General features: G+C 38.5%; 1 protein-coding gene across 1 annotated transcript in view; it reads left to right on the forward strand.

Annotated features, from left to right (window-relative positions):
• Window positions 1-20,417, forward strand: part of arid5b (AT-rich interaction domain 5B) — a 125,810-nt gene that overhangs the window by 96,232 nt on the left and 9,161 nt on the right. The window contains exons 7-9 of the mRNA XM_061689873.1: window positions 2,270-2,322; window positions 4,295-4,392; window positions 19,434-19,632. Of these exons, the coding sequence (XP_061545857.1) occupies window positions 2,270-2,322; window positions 4,295-4,392; window positions 19,434-19,632 (350 nt within the window). The remainder of the gene's footprint in view (window positions 1-2,269; window positions 2,323-4,294; window positions 4,393-19,433; window positions 19,633-20,417) is intronic.

A 20,417-nucleotide genomic window follows, 5' to 3' on the forward strand; every position in this document is an offset into this window, starting at 1 on the left:
CGCGGTCTCCGTTGTCATATTTTACGCTTCATAATGCGCCACACATTTTCAGTGGGAGACAGGTCTGGACTGCAGGCAGGCCAGTCTAGTACCCGCACTCTTTTACTACAAAGCCACGCTGTTGTAACACGTGCAGAATGTGGTTTGGCATTGTCTTGCTGAAATAAGCAGGGGCATCCATGAAAAAGACGTTGCTTGGATGGCAGCATATGTTTCTCCAAAACCTGTATGTACCTTTCAGCATTAATGGTGCCTTCACAGATGTGTAAGTTACCCATGCCATTGGCACTAACACAGCCCCATACCATCACAGATGCTGGCTTTTGAACTTTGCGTCCATAACAGTCAGGATGATTATTTTCCTCTTTGGCCCGGAGGACACGACGTCCACAATTTCCAAAAACTGTGAAATGTGGATTCGTCGGACCACAGAACACTTTTCCACTTTGCATCAGTCCATCTTAGATGAGCTCGGGCCCAGAGAAGCCGGCGGCGTTTCTGGGTGTTGTTGATAAATGGATTTTGCGTTGCATAGTAGAGTTTCAAGTTTCATGTAGCGCCGAACATGTATTTACTGACGTGTTCCTGAGCCCATGTGGTGATATCCTTTACACATTGATGTCGGTTTTTGATGCAGTGCCGCCTGAGGGATGGAAGGTCACGGGGCATTCAATGTTGGTTTTCGGCCTTGCCGCTTACATGCAGTGATTTCTCGAGATTCTCTGAACCTTTTGATGATGATATGGACCGTAGGTGATGAAATCCCTAAATTCCTTGGAATTATACGTTGAGGAACATTGTCCTTAAAATGCTCGACTATTATACAAAGACTATTATACAAAGAGGTCAACCTCGCCCCATCTTTGCTTGTGAATGACTGAGCAATTCAGGGCAGCTCCTTTTATACCCAATCATGGCACCCACCTGTTCCCAATTAGCCTGTTCACCTGTGGGATGTTCCAAACAGGTGTTTGATGAGCGTTCCTCAACTTTCTCAGTCTTTTTTGCCACCTGTCCCAGCTTTTTTTTTAACGTGTTGCAGCCATTAAATTCTAAGTTAATGGCTATTTGCTAAAACAATCCGTAGTGCACTGAATCACAAAACAACCACGTTTATCACTTTGAACATTAAATATCTTGTCTTTGTAGTGTAATCAATTAAATATAGGTTGAACATGATTTGCAAATCATTGTATTCTGTTTTTATTTATCTTCAACACAACGTCCCAACTTCATTGGAATTGGGGTTGTACTTGTATGACTATTAATAATGTTGAAATTGTACTTAAAATATTGGCTATACAACCCATTTTATTGCAGGGGATACGTTCCAGACCCACCCATAATAGGTGGAAATCTGAAATATGACAGAGAAGCCATATATAAAAACGTTTTTAATTAGTTTTTATACCCGGCACACGTTTTAGACACATTGAAACTGATTAAACAAAAATTTTAAACACATTGATAACATTCCAAATAAAATACAAATTGCAGGCATTAAACATAGAGAAAGTAGTGGTGTCTGTGTACATGCATCTGCCTTTAAGAGGCGGGGCCTGTTTGGGTGGCGTGTGACGTTTGCGAGTCTGCCTGCGAGTGTCTGGACTAAGCTGTGGGCAACAGCAGCATGCTCATTGTGTATGTTATGCTGTTCTCATGGCGTTCAATACACTGAAAAGTGCATTGGCCACTCTGGCTCTCCTTTCCCACATGCAAGGGCATTACACTAAGTAAGTATACTGTAAAAAACAATTGCTTAAAAAAAACTGCAATGAACTGTGATATAGCAGAAGAAAACTGTACATTAAAGGTTTTAAGATCGGTTAATAATTAGTAAAAAAAAAATAACATACCCACATGGTGACTGACCAATAGTATCGATTTTTTTTAAAATATGAAATTGACCAAATCTGGACATAGGAGCTTTCTGCCCCACAGCGTCGATAATGACATTTGAATGTGTTTAGAATACATATTATTTGTTAAAGTACTAATATTTTGTAAAATAAAAAATTTTCAGTTTATTCATGCTTCCTAAAATTGTTTTACAATAATTATTTATAATCCAAAAATATTTTTCATGATAAACATGAATAAATATTTAGTTTTCTTTTTTAAATATAATTTTCAATTACAAATATGTAAATTTTTATATAATTATTTTTGTGTGTGTCACTTTTACACCACCAGTTGTTGTTCTATCCCCTGCAGTAAGAACTTCATTTCCCAGAATTCCTCACTTCTCCTTGTTTGTGTGCACCCACAGTCAACCTTTGGACCATGTTTCAAGCAGCTCAGAAGCTGGGAGGATATGAGCTGGTAAGTGTTCACATATGTGCTCATATAATAACCCAACCCTTCCGTCCATCCCTCCGCGCTGTCTCCACTCCTTCTCCTCTTGTTTCTATCCCTCCGTCCTCCCTCCTTCACTTTTGGGGAAAACGATTCTGTTGCTTCCAAACCGGCGCTGTTATGGGAAAGCACACTGTACTATGTGAAATTTACCTGAAAGTGTGTCGTACACCCACCCATACACACACACAGAGACACATTAACTGGGTCCCTAAAAGACTGGTGATGTCATCGAAAGAGGAAGCGGCTCTGTTTTTAAAAGCCTCCGATCTGCTCTCGTGTTTCACGTGGCGCCCTTTGGAAGAAAGTATGTGGATGCGTGGCCGTTAAGGTTACAGGAAGTGGAAAAAAAACATGGAGTATTTCACACGCTGCTGGCTCAACATCGCTGTTCTCTGTTTCTACTTTGTTCTTCTGCATCAAACTTGTCCAAACACACCTTTATGCAACGCAAAGAAAAAATGGCCTTTCCACAAAGTTGACCAAATGTCCCAGATTGATTGATTTGATTGGTGTTTTTCAATACCATAAAGCAGGGGTTCTCAAACATTTTATTTATTCCTGAAGCCAATTAAACATAACGATCATGTGTATTCCCAAATGCCTTCGGATTTAAAAAGTTGCCCATTTTTTTGGAAAAAAAGCCTTTAATTGACAATAACAAATTCCTATTTTTAGAAAACAATTAAATAAAAGCATTGTTGTGTGTTCAATTACGTTCACAATGTGTTTAAAAATATTTAATAAGTTTCTTTGTTGTAAAACTTTTAAATGGAATTAAAGGGTGTGGCAGGAATAAAACTATTCAAACAGTTTTTTATGTGTTTCATTATTACAGAGTTGTTCTACCTATTGCAGGTGGGTCTGGAACATATCTCACACATTAAATGGGGGTTCACTGTATGTGCTTGAAAAAAATAGCCCTTTTGTTCTTAAAATAAAAATAGGCTTTTATTCCTGTAATGACATGCGTTTTGTTCTAAAACATATGCTGCCATCCAAGCAACGTCTTTTTCATGGACGCCCTTGCTTATTTCAGCAAGACAATGCCAAACCACATTCTGCACGTGTTACAACAGCGTGGCTTCGTAGTAAAAGAGTGCGGGTACTAGACTGGCCTGCCTGCAGTCCAGACCTGTCTCCCTTTGAAAATGTGTGCCGCATTATGAAGCGTAAAATACGACAACGGACACCCTGGACTGTTGAACAGCTGAAGCTGTACATCAAGAAAGAATTCCACCTACAGAGCTTCAACAATTAGTGTCCTTAGTTCTCAAACATTTATTGAATGTTGTTAAAAGAAAAGGTGATGTAACACAGTGGTAAAGATTACCCTGTCCCAGCTTTTTTGGAACGTGTTGCAGCAATACAATTCTAAGTTAATGATTATTTGCTAAAACAATCAAGTTTATCAATTTGAACATTAAATATCTTGTCTTTGTAGTGTATTCAATTAAATATAGGTTGAACATATAGGTTTGCAAATCATTGTATTCTGTTTTTATTTGTTTAACACAAAGTCCCAACTTCATTGGAATTGGGGTTGTGTGTGTGTGTGTGTATATATATATATATATATATATATATATATATATATATACACGTACACACATACCCACTTTTTTTTTTTTTTTTAATGATACGACATAATAATGTTTTATAAATGGCCTGCGGAGCGCTGTTTGAAAACCACTACCATAAATTTAATGTGTGCGTTATGTAATAAGTAAGGCCCAGCAGGAAAAAGTAACTGCGACATGATGAGATGAAGACTTGAATTCTATGAGTCAGTCATTCCCCAAGCACAATGATGTCACACACTTATGTCTCTCAAACCCCCCTTCCCTTTATATCCTTTCATATTTTCCTTAATATCCCTTCTGACATTACCTGTCATCTTATCACTCATTTGTGTGCTCGTCCCCCCCCCCCCCCGCAGATCACGGTCCGCAGGCAATGGAAGCATGTGTACGACGAACTGGGTGGCAACCCTAGCAGCACCAGCGCCGCCACGTGCACGCGCAGACACTACGAGAGGTTAGTTGGTATCACGGCTGTTGTGTCGCTGTGCACTGGAAAACACGCAGGAGTCTGCTGGTTGGGCAACATATTTTCTTGTATCCCCTTATGTCTGCGTACGCAAACTATTTTCTTGCAATTAGGAATGTGCAAAACGGCAGTAAAGTCAGAGGTCAAAAGGTCCGCAAACATGCAGAAAAAAAACTTGAAATAAAAAATGATTTATCTTGTATAGTCAAAGTATTTGAATATTTTATTTTAATGCAAATACCAATAATATTTATTTACTTCAATGAATTATGCATTTTAACTTTTAATTTAATATATGTGACAATAAAATATTTTAAGACAAAGACAGGAATTATACTGCATTATATATTTTCTTCTGTACATAAAAATATATGTAACTGTAGTAAGACATTTAAAAAATAGAAATTACTTTTGCCAAATATTTGCTATAATATACTTTATTTTATTTGTTTAACTCTTTGTACTGTTTTTGTTTAACTATTATAATGAATATTTTACTAAACATTAATGCATGAATTTTTAATTTGATCTGTTCACTACAACTGCATATTTTTGTTTATAAATCTGTATATCAATGTATTAAGACACGTAAACAATATACATTTATGTAATTGTCATATTTGTTTACACTATAATGAAGGTTTAATAAATAAAATCAAAAATATATTTTAGATGAATACATTTATAAATTTTATTTTCGTATTTGATTGTTTAATCAAATGTAAATACGGGATACGGGTACTCCGTTTCCTCCGACATCCCAAAAAAATGCATGGTAGGTTGATTGAAAACTCTAAATTGCCCCTAGGTGTTAATGTATATGCGAATGGTTGTTTGTTTATATGAGCCCTGTGATTGGCTGGCGACCGCTTCAGGGTGTACCCCGCCTCTCACCCGAAGGTAGCTTGGATAGGCTCCAGCACTCCCACGACCCTAGTGTGGATAAGCGGTATGGAAAATGGATGGATTATTAAAAATTGGTTAGTCTTACATTCACAAGTTAACATTTCTAATGCAGATAAAAGCATACTGAACTCTTCATTGGGTACATTTATTCATGATATACAGATGTGGTCCTAACCTTCTAACTTCATTCAACACATGTAAAAGGATAATGTAGTAATGCGAGCCTAAATATGAATCAAGTCCACGAGGATGTGTCAGGTACTGTAAGCTTGTGAGCTGCACAAACAGTCAGAGTCCACACAGGCAAACGCTCTCTTAATGTTTTCCTTCTGGAGCTTAATCAATTCTTGATGAGATTAGATTTACTTCTTTTCTGCCGATGAATTGATCTGTTTGGCGGCTCTGAGGAACCAATTAGCCTGCCAGCTCCGACCCGCACTTGCCAGTGCAAGTGATTTAAGAGCTCGAAATTTAGCGCAGTGTTTTGAATTATTCACTTGCCTGCATGGATACACACACGCGCACACACGTACAGTACTCCCTCTCGAAAAGAGCAGTTGATGTCATCTATTCATCTCATTACACCATTAACACACTGCAGCAACTCCTCGTCGTCATCATCATCATCATCATCGGAGAGGCTATTACTAAATTAAAACAAGCATATGGGCATGAGCCGGAGGGAGGGCTCACGGTTATGGCACGCACGCACACACACTTGCACACACTTACTTTCCCAAGGGTAAAGAAAAATGAAGTTCCCAATAAATTCATAAGCGGTCGTTCATGAGGCAGTTGGTTGTCTCGCCCTCCAGCGTGTGCTGTGTGTTGCATCAACACAATTTAAGCACGCATATATACACAAACACACACCTGTCAGTCGTACCATATGGGGTATTCATACTCAGTGGAGAGCACACAGTCAAGAGTGAGTTTTCTAGGAAGCGTGTGACTGGAAGTGTATTCAAAACAGTGCACGCTATGCTTCTTGTACCTGACGAAGTGTATTTACTGTATATATCACTTTTTACAGAAAGGACTCACAAAGTGCTTCACATAGTAATTGAATAAAATATTGAAAGATAACATGACGCATTTTACAGTTAATACAAGAAAAAACTAGAAGGCCTGCCTAAACAAATGTGTTGTTGTGTTGTGGCATTTTAAAATACTTTATCTGAGACAGTGGATGATATGCTGTGTGCCGTTATATAGTGATAGGTTTATTTGTGAACTTTTGTATTCCAGACAGTACATTATATGGTGCCTTGGGTTTATTTTTGAAAATCCTTATTCAGGACATTTCATTCTATGCTGCTTGCTACTATTTTGTGATAGGTGTATTAAAAAAAGCCTTTATTCATGACCGTGCAGGATATGCTGCTTCTATGTTATGATGAAAACTGCATCATATTCTGCATGCTGCCAAGTCATGAAGACCTAATTTATAAAAACAAAACAAAAAAACAAAAAAACTTTATTGAAGACTGTTTATGCTACGCTGCTTAGTGCTTCGTCACAATGGGCTTTTTGGAATCTTTGTTTGCGACAGTGCATGATATATGCTCCTTGCCGCTATGTCGTAATGTGCTTTTTTTTTTTTTTTTTTTTTTTTTTTTTTAAATCTAATAATAATGATTGAAGACCGTGCATGCATGGTCTTATTTTTTAACATCTTCATTTGTGATAGTGAATGACATGCTGCTTGCCGCTATGCCGTGGTGGCCTGATGTTTTCGACTATTTATTTTATTAGAGAGTAATTTTTGAACATCTTTATATGAGGCAGTTCATGAAATGCTGCTTACTGCTGTTAACGTATTTTGAAACGATTTTACTTTAGACAGCGCATAATATGCTGCTTGCCACTATGTCACGGTGGTCTTATTTTTGAAAAGCTTTATGACCGTGGATAATATGCTGCTTAATACTGTTTCATGATAGTTTTATTTTTGAAGATATTTATTTGCAAAAGTGTTTTTCCAGACGGTGCATAATATGCTTGCCTACTGCTACATGGTGATGGGTTTGTTGTTGTTGTTGTTTTTTAGTTTTCAATTAATAACTATAACTACATGACTGATTGTAAAGAAAGAACATAAGGTAGTTTTGCAGGGAATTTGTGATTAATACATCATTTAGTGCATCATTTTATCTGAAAGTGCTGAAATTTGTCTTTGGGAAAGGTTGAATGAGTAGGTACCTCTCCAGGGTTTATGTAAAATGGCCTAAAACTGTACTGTGAGGTGCAATGGTGGTGTTACGTGTGTTTATGATGCCATGGAAGACAGCTGAGAGGAAATATTGCTGAATCCATACAAAGCAATAATATCCACAACGCATGCGGTACGGGGATGAGCCCGGCTGGCATTGGGCCGCATGCTCGACGGTCATTTTAGCTGAGCCGCTCGGAGGGCAATTAGTCGGCTTGTATTAGCTCAGCAAACATTGCGGGGCCACGTGATGAATGAGGTTGTTTGCGAGCGTGCTCGACTGTGCGTTTGCGCCCCGGAGGTGTCTTTGTTTCCACCTTTAATCATTAGTCAATGCACAACAATGATTCAGCTGCACAAAGCAACAATATTACAGTGCAAAATATTCTCACACCTCTCCAAGTAATACATATTCTGCCCTAATGCTTAAAAGATACATGTTTTTTATCGCCATTTAAAGAAGTTCTTAGGTGTTTTAATAAAATTTTTATGACATGCTTTAGTCCAAATAACCCCAAAAATCAAGAATTACAGTACACTTTAAACCAGAGATTCCTAACCAAAGTGCCCCAGCACATTAGTGTGCAGAAAATGTCATCCTTCGGCACAGTTTATGTCCCCGAAAACAAAAGAGAGTAGGAAGTAGTAAAAACTTACCTTGTAGTACCCTTTGTTCCTTGTTGATATCATATCAACTATAGGTTATTCATATACAGTTATATAAATGTGTCAAATAACAGGCCCAAAACATACATGTGCACATTAATCTTATGCACATTTACTAAACATATAAACCTTTATGTACATATATACGTATTTATAAGAAAACAAAAAACAGGACTTCGGTAAGACAACCTTAAAACAAACAAAAAAATAAAAATACAATTTCATTACAAAACAAGCTAACACCACCAAGTGTTTCAACATTAAAAAATTGTTTTTATACCTGATTTATATATTTTCTAGTATTTTATTTATTTATTTATTTTGTCTATATCTTTTTAACAAAGCAAGTGACATCCACATTTTCAATTCAGTTTCATAATTATTCCATAAATTAACACCTCTTAACACATACATAGCTCTGCTTTGTATGTTGTTATCTTGGTTATCTTGGTTTGCTACATATAATGTATCTTTGTTCATCTATCTATGCCTGCAACATATAGTGACCAATTGACAGGGCTATGGCCCGACTAAATGAAGCTCCTCCCCTCACTTCAACATAGTTCCTTGGCACGAAGATGTGACAAGAAATAGAAAGCAAAACTTTTATATTAGACAGGGCTTATAGCTTCCAGCTAAACCCACCATTTCAAGAAATTTGAATATCACATTTCAGCCAAAATATTTTTTATTATAAAAATTAGGCAGAAAAAATATTTTCTTTTGTGTTTAATCAGTCTGTATAATCTTTGAGTTACAATTTTGAATCAAACTACTGAAATAAACCGTTCTACCATATTCTATTAAGATGCACAAACGCTGTTGGCCAACACTAATTTGTGCATTCAGCAAAACTCAATACAGCTCTGCTTAACATTTGGCTTTGACACAGTAGTCTTTCTTTCAGATAGCGTAGTCTGGCCTTCACTTGGAAATGACAGAATTTCACCCAGCCTAGCTGCCAAGTCCTAGGTGGAGAAACTAGGTGTGGGGGCGGTATTATAATAAATTAACTCAATTTTGTCATCACAATCTGGCAAAATTTACAAGGGGCTTTCTCACAGACTCATTTTGGCAAATAGGCAGTTCACTACAAGCTTTACTCGGTTGTTCAATTTCACACTTGTTGGGCAGGCAGGCACTCCAGAGACCCTACTATTTGTATACAAGCTGTTTAAAAGTAAATTTTACATCATATCTCCCTTTTGAATCATATCAATCATATGAACTGGTTTCCGAGGATATCGCGAACGACGTAATGACCGTATTTAACGCCGTCCGGGAGGAGGCACCAATCAGGTGTAATGGCGCTAACATAGCTGAACAGCAGATAACCTCGAAGTGTAAGTGTACCTTCTTTTTTTTTTTTTCTTCACTGAACGACTCGTTCATTAGAAAGAAATCAATAAAGCGAGGGTCTGCCGCTGCAGCTGGCGAGGCTTTAATGATATTTATTCCAAAAAAAAAAAAAAAAAAACTTCCCCAAGATGAGCTGTCAGGCGGGGCTGCTGCGCATGGAATTAAAAATGAGGTCATGAAAAAGATGGCATCAATAACCTTGAAATAGACTGGCCTTTTTTCTATGTGTGTGCGTGCGTGCGTGTGTGTGTGTGTGTGTGTGAGAGAGTGAGCGCGTGTGTGTGCACCCATGTGTGTGCCATTTCCACTGCTTTTCTGATACAGGTCAGCGCCTTTTTACAACTCCTACATTTTTAATCTTGTCGTTTTAGTGTAAAATACTTCTCTCTTTCTCTCTTTCGTGTCATCAGGCGGGGATGCATGTTGCTATGGCGACATGCAAAGCCATTCCGAGTCATTTTGCTATTTTAAAAGCAGAGCTGGGATTGTCGCAATCGCTCAAAAAAAACCAGCCAAGTGTATAAAATGCTTTCCGATACATGGGTCTTTTATTGACAACTCGCCGTATGGATGTCACAAAAGCATCACAAACTATATTTGCAGCTCACGCTGGGAATAGTAATGGACTATACAGTGCGTGTGTGCGTGTGTGTTAGTCAGCGCTATCTTGCACTTGTCAGCATCTCTTTGCTTCGTCCTTGCCGTACTGCAGATACATCACAGAGTGTGTGTGTGTGTGTGTGTGTGTGTGTGTGTTTCTTGCAGGAAAAGGGTATTAGAGGCAATCTTACTTGCCATTTTGGTTCTGTCAGCCAGCGGCAAGGCAGAGAAAGACACAGTCAGGCAAGACGTTCCTTGAAGTAACACTATGTAATAGTTTGACCTCAAAAAGGAGCAGCTTCAGCATTACTGGGATGCCGCAATGGCTCACGTTGAGGGAAAGGGTACATTTCTCGACGCCATGGTGAGCCTAAATAACCTGCGACTGCAGTGCTATCATATTGCTGGGCCAGCCAGGACACCTGTAGTTGTTTCCCTTAGCATCTGTGCTAACATTACTGCATTACTTTATTTAGTTGACACAATGCTGCAAAACAATATCAATAAATGGTTACAAATTATTTATTTTGATTCTTAAAAATTAGTTTAAAATATTGAATACATATTTAATATTTTTAAAGCAATAATAATGAATACTGTCTGTATTTTTGTTCTTTAGATAGAAACAAAAACACGCATCTCCAAATGATTTTAGTTTTAATTTTTAAAAATAAAACAAAAAATATTATTAAAACTGTTTTGATGAATATATATGTTTGATAGGGTTGGAGTTTTTGCAGATACAAATGAAAAAAAAATATCATCATCATTATGAAGAAAATTAATAAACATGAATTGTATTTAGATTAAAATCAAAATGTGTACCTCAAAATGTTGAGTTAAATTTTTTTTTTTTTACTATTTTGTTTAAATAAAATATTTAAACTTTTTTTATAATTAAAACCATGTCTGCATTTTGTGAGACTTAATTCTTAAAAAAAATATCTTGCTAGGTTTCTAGTTTTAGTTTAAAAAATATTAATTTATTTTTAATTTAAAAAAGCTAACACATACCATTTTTTTAAAAAACAAGAATCGCCACATGATGAGAGATTTAATTTTTACAATATAATTCTTAAAATAAAATGAAATATTTTTAAAATTGTTAAAAATAGCAATAACAATTAGAACTTTTTATAGAAAATACTCGGAACATAGCGCTGGTAGATTCAGTTGGCGCCTAAATGCTGCTTTAGCATTAAAGGTCATTGTATAAATAAGTAGACGGGCACCTACCATCACTATACAATAATAAACATGTATCATCTTTTTATATATATATATATATATATATATATTCTTAAAATTAAACAAAACGCAACAAATTCGAAGATGCAGCTATAATAGACAGATGGATACGTAGCTAAGCAATCGCTTGTTTAGCACCGTCCCGTGTGTATTTATTTACCAGTGAAGTCCATTACATTTAAGAGTACGGTAGGGTTTGTTTCTAACATCTTTATTCCAGCTCCTGAATGACATTATTGGCTGATTTTCCTCACGTGTGGAATTCCGGCAAAGGTTTCTTCTCTCCCCGTGGTAATGAGAAAGCGTTACCCAAACTTAGCCGCGTGTGACGGGCTATCGACCAAAACGCTGCGCCCCGCCGAGATTAATAAATCGTTGGGTGTAGCAAATTAAATTAATGACATTCTGTCGCAGATGCAGAACATATGCTGCACGTGTGCAGTTTTTTTAGGGCCTGAGCATGTAGTGTGAAGTTGCTTCGTTTCTTATTTTCAGGGCCAAAATTGTCTCAGTAGACTGTAGAAAATTCAGGCCCCACGTTGGTTTCATTTAGCGACATGAAGTTTGGTAGCCATGTGCACTACTAAATTCCGAAGCCATTTTGCCTTTGTCATGTAATGTGGGTCATCCATGGCATCAAAGTTTGTTGAGCACTTCCACCGATTATTAAAAAAAAATATATATCCCTGGACACCAAACCTTGCCAGGCTTTTTGCACGTCTATCAAAATAGGATGCACAAAAATGTTTCAAGGACTTATGCCCAAAATTTAACTGAAAGTCATCTATTTTGGTTTGAAGCAGACATTTTGGGGCAAATTTCAGGACTTTGATGAATTCCTACTCGGGAATTTGACCATAGGAGCCCCAAATGCAAGCAGATATCCTAGACAGATGGGCGATGCTAAACTGTCAAGTTTCTTTTATCTAATGTGGGCAGAGCTTGGCATCAAAGTTGGATGATTATTTTGAGAATTCGCCACAAAAAGGAGTGTAAGAGCCCGTTCATCGCTGCTTGCAGCTTTAATTTTTGTTATTATTGGAGACTTTGCGAGCCCACGTTCACCTGCTGGCTAATGAGAGCGAAGCCCCCTGAGGGGGCGAGGAAGGAACAGTAGAGGTCATTTTAAATCTGCTGTTTTCAGAAGTGACAAAGGGCTTAAGTTTTTCATACATTCTTTGGCTGCCCTCTGCTTTTAAGAGCATGAATGGGGGTCACCTCGAGTGGTTTGGCTTTGAGACAAAAAGGGGCTTTGAGGCATGAATCCAAAGTGGAGGGAGGGTGGGGGGGAGTTCAGACGGGAATGTCTGTTTATCCCGCCGTTGACATCTTTTTATTTCATGGCCTCCCGGGCCTGTAAAATACAATAAAACAAGTCATTTTCTGTGCTCCTAATCTCTGCTGGCTCCGCTCGCCCTTTAAATTGTCCTTTTTTTCCCTCGCTTTTTTTCTTTTTGTCTCCAACCCGCTGCCGTGCCACTCCTGTGATCTTAACGCACAACAGCGGCTAAAATTAATTTGGGGCGCAGATGGCGGAGGGAGGTTGTGGAAGTGGAACAGCCTGCGGGCTTTTTCCACATATTTGGTGACTTAGGGCCCCCGTTTCTTGGATTCCGACACACCGCTCATTCCTGTAACACAAAACGCAAATGAGGGCAGCACATTGCTGGTAAAGTCACCTTGTTTTTGCCAACTGTTCTCTCGCACTCTCTCTCTCGCTTGTTCTCTCTCTTTCTTTCGCTCTCTGTCTCTCCCTCTTTCTTTCTCTTCTCTGTCTCTTTCTTTCCCTCTCTCTCTATCTCGCTCTTTTTTTTCAATCTTTTTTTTCAGAATGTGTGCACTGTATCCATTCTGTCTAGACCAGAAACATGTTCAGCTTGGCAGGGTCCCTTTAAATGAACTATTATGGATTTTGCTCATTTATTAAGATTAGCCAGACATGCATAATAGTCTTTTATCAGCGCTCATCTCTTTCCCAGATTAGCACGAGCCTAATATTTCTATATTTATTCAACATTTAGCCCCCCGCCAACCAACCCCTCCTCCGTGGTGCATGTATTAGACACTTGTTATCGACACGGAAAAAGCGGACGGTCAAACGAGGCGGCTGATAAATTGGCTTGAGAGGAAGTTAAGTGTTTATTGACCTCATAAAAATGTTGCTGTGCTGCCCTAATGAAATTCTCCACCAACCTCCCCCCTTTCCACCCACCCGAGCTGCTCTGAGAGCATCATGTGCCTCCATGTGGCCCATGGTGGGAATGACACCTCCTTTTTATTATGAATTATATTACCTCTCCTGTTGATTTTAATTCCTGTTTTGTCCTTGTATACTGCATATTGGGACAAGAGGGTTAATGCCACCTTAACTGTCATACAACTGTAAAACAGAGTACACCACTATATTTATTTGTGAAAAACCATAATTTCCTCACCATTAAGCTCAACGACCGATATCTTGAGGGCAAGTTGACTAAATGTAAAGAAAAATTTTACCTCGTATGAAAATGTGGGAAAACAATTGTGTCATCACCCTTACTATTGAGACAGATTGCTGATTGAATGTTGACTTTATTTATTTTTTTAATTATAAAAAAAAGGAAGTAAACCACTATATTAAAATGTGAAAAGCAATAAATTGTGTACCCTCCTTTAACTTTGATGATTGATTCCTGAGGGCGAGTTGACATTACACCTCCGTAAGTGTCATTTAAAAAATAATATTAATAATCAAGCCCTACATAAATATGTGAAAAACAATAAATTATATGAGCGGCTTTTAGGGACATACTTCAGGATTAGGTCTCATACTTTCATAGACTACTGAAAGGCTGTCATTCATAAAACTAAAATGTTTTCAGTCATAAACACTTGTCAAATTCTCTCATAAACATGAGTGAAACGCTCTCATTCATGCAAACGCTCTCTTGCTTTCATAAGCAGTACTCAAATGCTCTCAGACACGCTTCTCGAATGCACTTAACGCGCACTTGTCAAACGCTCTTAAATGCGCTTGTCAAACGTGCTTACACGCCTGTCAAATGATCACACACTCGCATGGCAAACGTGCTCATACGCATGTCAAATGTGATTACATGCTCATGTCAAATGAACTGACATGTTCCTGTCAAATGCGCTCACACACGCCTGTCCAACGCGCTCACATGCGCTTGTCAAAAGCACTCACTACTTAACTGTCATACAAGTCTAAAAAGAAGTCAACCACTGTATTAAAATGTGGAAAAACAATACATTGTGTACTCACCTTTAACTTTGATGACAGATTGCTGAGGGAATGTTGACTTAGTCTCCTTATCTGTCTCATACAAGTGTAAAAAAAAAAAAAGTTTACAATGTTAAAATTTGAAAAACAATAAATTGCGCACTCACCACATGACGGATTGCTGAATTTCTCCTTCACTGTTATACATGTTTAAAAAGAAGGAATCCACTGACTATTAAAATGTGAAAAGTAATAAATTGTGCACTCACCCTTTGATCATGTGAAGGCAAGTTGACATCCTTAACTGTCATCTACAATAAGTGTAAAGAGTGAACCATTATAATAAAATGGGAAAACCTCTTAAGTTGTGCACTCAACATGCCCCAAAAATATCAATTTAGCAAGCGTGTGTATCCTCGCGAAAATACATGTATTTTAGGGATTTTTCAAACAAACCCCTCCAAAGTCACTCAATAACGGCCCCTGAAGAGTTACAAACACTATGCCCTAGACACTAGTTTCACCGATCAACACAAAATTTGGTGGATGTATCTATAATAACAGGGTGCACGAAAATGTCTCTAGCAGCTATCCCCGACATTGAAAAGGAAGTCGGAAGCCATTTGAGTTTAAATCAGTCATTTTGCAAAAATGCCAGTGCTTTGAATTTGTGGAACTCTACTAACTACTAGGGACTTTACCTAAATGAAACAACTGGAAGCAGGTATATTAGATAGGTGACTGGATGCTTTTATGGCTACGCCATCCATCTATGGCTGGACGATTAATTGAAATTTAATCGTGATCTCGATTTCGGCTTTTTTATTTCATAAAAACGAAGACAAATTATTAATGTGCAGCGGCGCGGGTTGTGTATGCAAGCGCCTGCATTGTAAACACACTCTGAAACCACCCTGTGTTACTTGTAGCAGGCTGTGTTGCATGTACTTCTGCCTTCCCTGAGCGTGCTTTAAGCTGTTTATTGAGTTGGGCTTTACTGTAAAAGTGAATCCATCCATCCATCCATTTTCTGTGCCGCTTCTCCTCACTAGGGTCGCGGGCGTGCTGGCGCCTATCCCAGCTATCAACGGGCAGGAGGCGGGGTACACCCTGAACTGGTTGCCAGCCAATCGCAGGGCACATACAAACAAACAACCATTCACACTCACATTCACACCTACGGGCAATTTAGAGTTGTCAATTAACCTACCAGGCATGTTTTTGGGATGTGGGAGGAAACCGGAGTGCCTGGAGAAAACCCACGCAGCCACGGGGAGAACATGCAAACTCCACACAGGCGGGGCCGGGGATTGAACCCCGGTCCTCAGAACGGTGAGGCAGACACTCTAACCAGTCGTTCACAGTGCCGCCTGTAAAACTAAATGCACAACAAAAATAATTTCTCACATTCAATATGTAAATACAAGACACACAACGTTTTAGATATCGCCAGCTTTTGCGATCAGTCAATGGAAAACTCATTAGCTCACGGGAGAAAACCTTGACCTTGAAATAACAAATATTTACACACAAACGTCAGAGGAACACACACAGACAGACAATAGAACAATACTCACGGGCACACTGTATTCTTCCTAATCTGTGAAAAACTAGTTGAATAAAATGTTATTGCCACTTTCTTCTACTCTTTTTTAAGATTACTGCAATATGCAGCTCCATGCATGCATCGCACCACACTGCCCCCAAGAGGCTAAGGCTCATACAGCAGATACAGTCACGACTTTGTATAAAAAGACACAAATGCTTTTTTTCTCCCTGACTGTCTAACATGAAATCAAAATTGTTTTCTGTTTTAGGTTAATTAGGATTACTAACATTATTTCTATTTGCTAATTGCCTGAATAGTGATAATATATATCTTTTTTTTTTTATTTAAATGAATATATATAATAGACAATACAGTCACCCCAGGCGTGCCAATGTTTTTAGCCATGATTGTATTTTTTATTGTTTTATATTTCTATGTTTTAATATATTATTATTTGACTTGTTACTAATTTGTTTTCAGCTTGTTACGTTATATTTAAAGTTGCGTTTTGGTAGTTGCGAAATCATTGAATAATTGTGTTTATTAATCCTGATTTCAGTATCAATCAAAATAATAATAATAATAATAATAATAATCATGACTAGTGAGGATAAGCGGAACGGAAGATGAATGAATGAATGACTTTTTCCATAATCGCCCAGCCCTAACGCCATCTAAATGTGGGCCGAGCATGGCGTCAAAGCTGGATGATCATTTCGAGGGCTGTTTTGTATTTAACCTTGAACAAAAAGAATTATTCCCACACTGTTGGGAACTTCCTGACGCTCAGTTTTTTGGGGGGCTTTTCCTGACCAGAATAGCATGTTAGGCTTTTCCATTTGGAAGTATTTATACACAAGGAGCCAGTCATTTTTCACTCAGCTCATACATAATTCGCCACACACTGTCCCACACCCCCTTCATCCCGTATTGAAATTCCTTCAAGTTGACCCAGGCCAAGGCAGCCAGCCTCATTCCCACACACTGTACATATGTCCTCAGTACAAATTCCTTGTTTGGAGTCATATCCTGTACACGGCTAATTGACTCTCCTATTTATACAAAAAAAAAAAAAAAAAAGTAACACAACAGCTATTTAACATTGCGTGTGTTGTTTTTTGGAGTTGTTCCTCAACTTCATTAACGTGTCATTATGCCTTCGCTCGCTGCATTTTTCCAATAAGTCACATTTAATAGTACATTTCCTTTCTTGGCCGACGGCCTGCCAGAGCAGCTGGATGAAAGGCCGTTTGGCTGCTTTTTTGCTGCCAGTGCTTTTGTTCGAGAGGAAAATAAAATTCCCACAAAGCCTCTTGAAGTCTTTTTGAGGCTTTTTTTTAAGAGCAAGCTAAACATCTCTTCTTGATTCATTGTTACTTTTGTGTCCCCTTTAAACGGAAGTAGGCGAGAGCAACTGTCTCCTACCTGAGGATAGTTTGTTTCGGGTTTTACATCACAGTGAGATTGATGTGACTTAAATATGTATTCATTGTGCTCACGAGAGGAACCACGACTTTCTGGTTCATATAGAATGACATTACCAATTGACAGGCGGGACCATACCATTTTTAATAGTGATCAAAAGTGGGAAAAAAATCATACCTCGTTCTTCATTTTGCCAAATTTCTTAGTCTGTTTTCTCATTTGCATTGCTACTTCCTGGTTCAAGGAGGATGACATACGACATGACCAATTGAACAACAGGACAAACCCATCCATCCATCTTCTATAGCGCTTATCCTCATTTGGGTGGCGGATGAGCTTGAACTTAACCCAACCGTTTTTTGGGGGGTCGCCAGCCAATCTCATGGCACATATAGACAAACAACTATTTAAACTCACATTCACACCTCTGGATGCCATTTCAAAAAACGAAAACCTCCAACAAAGGTGAAAGAAAACTACAATGTGCAACATTTGTTTGTTTGTTTGTCATTTAGCAATCACCTTCATAGATAATTTTGTTTGAAATATTTTTTTTTTTTTTTTCAGTTCGGGGAATTTCATCCTATGTTTTCCGCCAGTTGGTCCACTGCCAACTTCCCATTCTCTTTTTGTGGCTGTAAAAAATAATTTTCTCAAGTCCTTATTTTGCACGTGAGCCATTGTTGCTCCAGATCCCATCCCCATTATGACTGAAACGTGAACTTTTGGAATGTCGGGATGAGCCACACAATTTTCGTGGTCGCCTCACGTGGCCTTCATCTGCATGTAATCCCGCCATCTGGGGGCGGTGTGTTTAAAAAAAAAAAAAAAAAAAAAAAAATGCACACACCAGCTGTAGTGATGATTCATATTGACATATTTAAAAAAACATTGCTTACAGTATCATCATGTCCATGAAAAGCAGAGCGTTATTCCTTTTTCAAGGTTCAAATAATAGGCGGTGTGATGTGTCTCAGCAGGAGTTAAAACACACACACACACACACACACACATACACACACACACATTCTCTGGCATTCATGTGTGACTGGATTTCCCCTAACGTCGTGTCATTACAATAGGATTAGTTATTGCATGCCAGGTATTAAAACAAGCCGCAGATCATTTCAGAAACTGCAGCCAACCCCACCCTCAAAAGCATGTTTAGTTTATGATCTTCATAATAATATAATAATTAAATGAATTAATATTATCCTTCCATACAGTGCTTTTTTCACAACTGCTCAAAGTGTGGTATGGTCATCATCGATAATACGCCGCTGACTATTTTAGCTGCCTTTGTTCTTATTCACATCTGGTTTTATTATATACACTTATTGTGGAAATAGTTTATTTGATACATAAAACACTGATGACTATTGTTGCTGCTGTTCACATTTACATAGTCATTTATTATATACATTGTATGCATATTGTATGGTATTATAGTTGTCAATCCACTATGGATACTTGTATGGGGTTTTAGCTACATACAATGCTGCTGACTAATCTTTCTGGTGTTCAGACACACTTCTGCATATAATGAATGTATTGTTCTTGAACAGTTGCCGCATGCAACATACATTATTGATAGTCTCATTATCCTCTGTGCTGCTATAAAACCATTTCCCCGCTGCACCACAAGTAAAGGTTTATTCTATTTAAGTTGTGGCCAGCACAATAGTTCTCACATTAAAAGACAACGTTTTGGATTTTTTTCCCCCCCTCCTCCTCCTGACTGACATTGAACATCTCTAAATGAACAAGTTGCCATTATGTTCGCTAAGTCTTCCGTGACATAACAGCGCCAACATTTCTTTTTTCCTCCCCCTCCCCTGCAGGCTTCTCCTCCCGTACGAGAGGCATCTCAAAGGTGAGCAGGACAAGCCCCTCCCCCTAACCAAACCCCGCAGCCAGGAGAAGGTGCCGTCAGCCAAGGCCAAAGGCGTCAGGGCCAAGAAAGCCAAGGGCCCGACGGGTGCCAAGCAGGCATCCAGAAAGGAGCGCGGGGAGGCGGCCAAGGGCCAGCAACAATCACAGGTTGGTTCCAGACATCTGCCAGCTGCTGCACCACTTGATGCCATTCTCTGTCATCTCTTCACGCTTTGTCTGTGCTCACATGGGAACACATACAAAGACTTCGCAAGAGTCCATTGAGGATGTAATACAAGCTGTCAGCAGCTTTTAGGATGTCACAAGTAAGAGGTTAAAGACCTTTGTGAAGGCCAACTTGATCTACTTCAAGACCTTTCATTCGCAATTTTTTACCACAAGGAGTGGGCGTTAAGTTATATTTAGGGATGAGCGAGTAACCGATACTTTTAAATAAGGCCATTAGCCGTTTCTCGTGAAAGCTGCCGATACCAGCCACCGGTACTTAAAGCAAATTGGCCCTACACTGCGACGGTTTGACATTGGTGAATCATTTATGTGCGTCAAAAAGAAAGGTTCACGATTCGCTGTCATTGTGTTAATTGACATGTTAGGTATCATAAGTATTAGTGGTATTGGTACTCTGTATCAGTGAGTACTCAAGAGTGAATACTCGTGCTGGTATTAGTCTGAAAAAAGTGCTATCGAACATGCCTAGTTATAGCACTTTTTTGTTTGTTTTTTACACGTTTGATATACATATAGTGGGTACGGAAAGTTTTCAGACCCTCTTAAATTTGTCACTCTGTTATATTCCAGCCATTAGTTAAAATCATTTAAGTAAATTGTTTTCCTCATTAATGTACACACAGCACACCATATTGACATTTTTTTTTTAAGGGGGTCTGAATACTTTCCGTACCCACTGTATATAGAATAAGTGATTTCACTTC

This window comes from Phycodurus eques, chromosome 11 (genome assembly GCF_024500275.1).
Source record: "Phycodurus eques isolate BA_2022a chromosome 11, UOR_Pequ_1.1, whole genome shotgun sequence".
NCBI classification, from domain to species: Eukaryota; Metazoa; Chordata; class Actinopteri; order Syngnathiformes; family Syngnathidae; genus Phycodurus; species Phycodurus eques.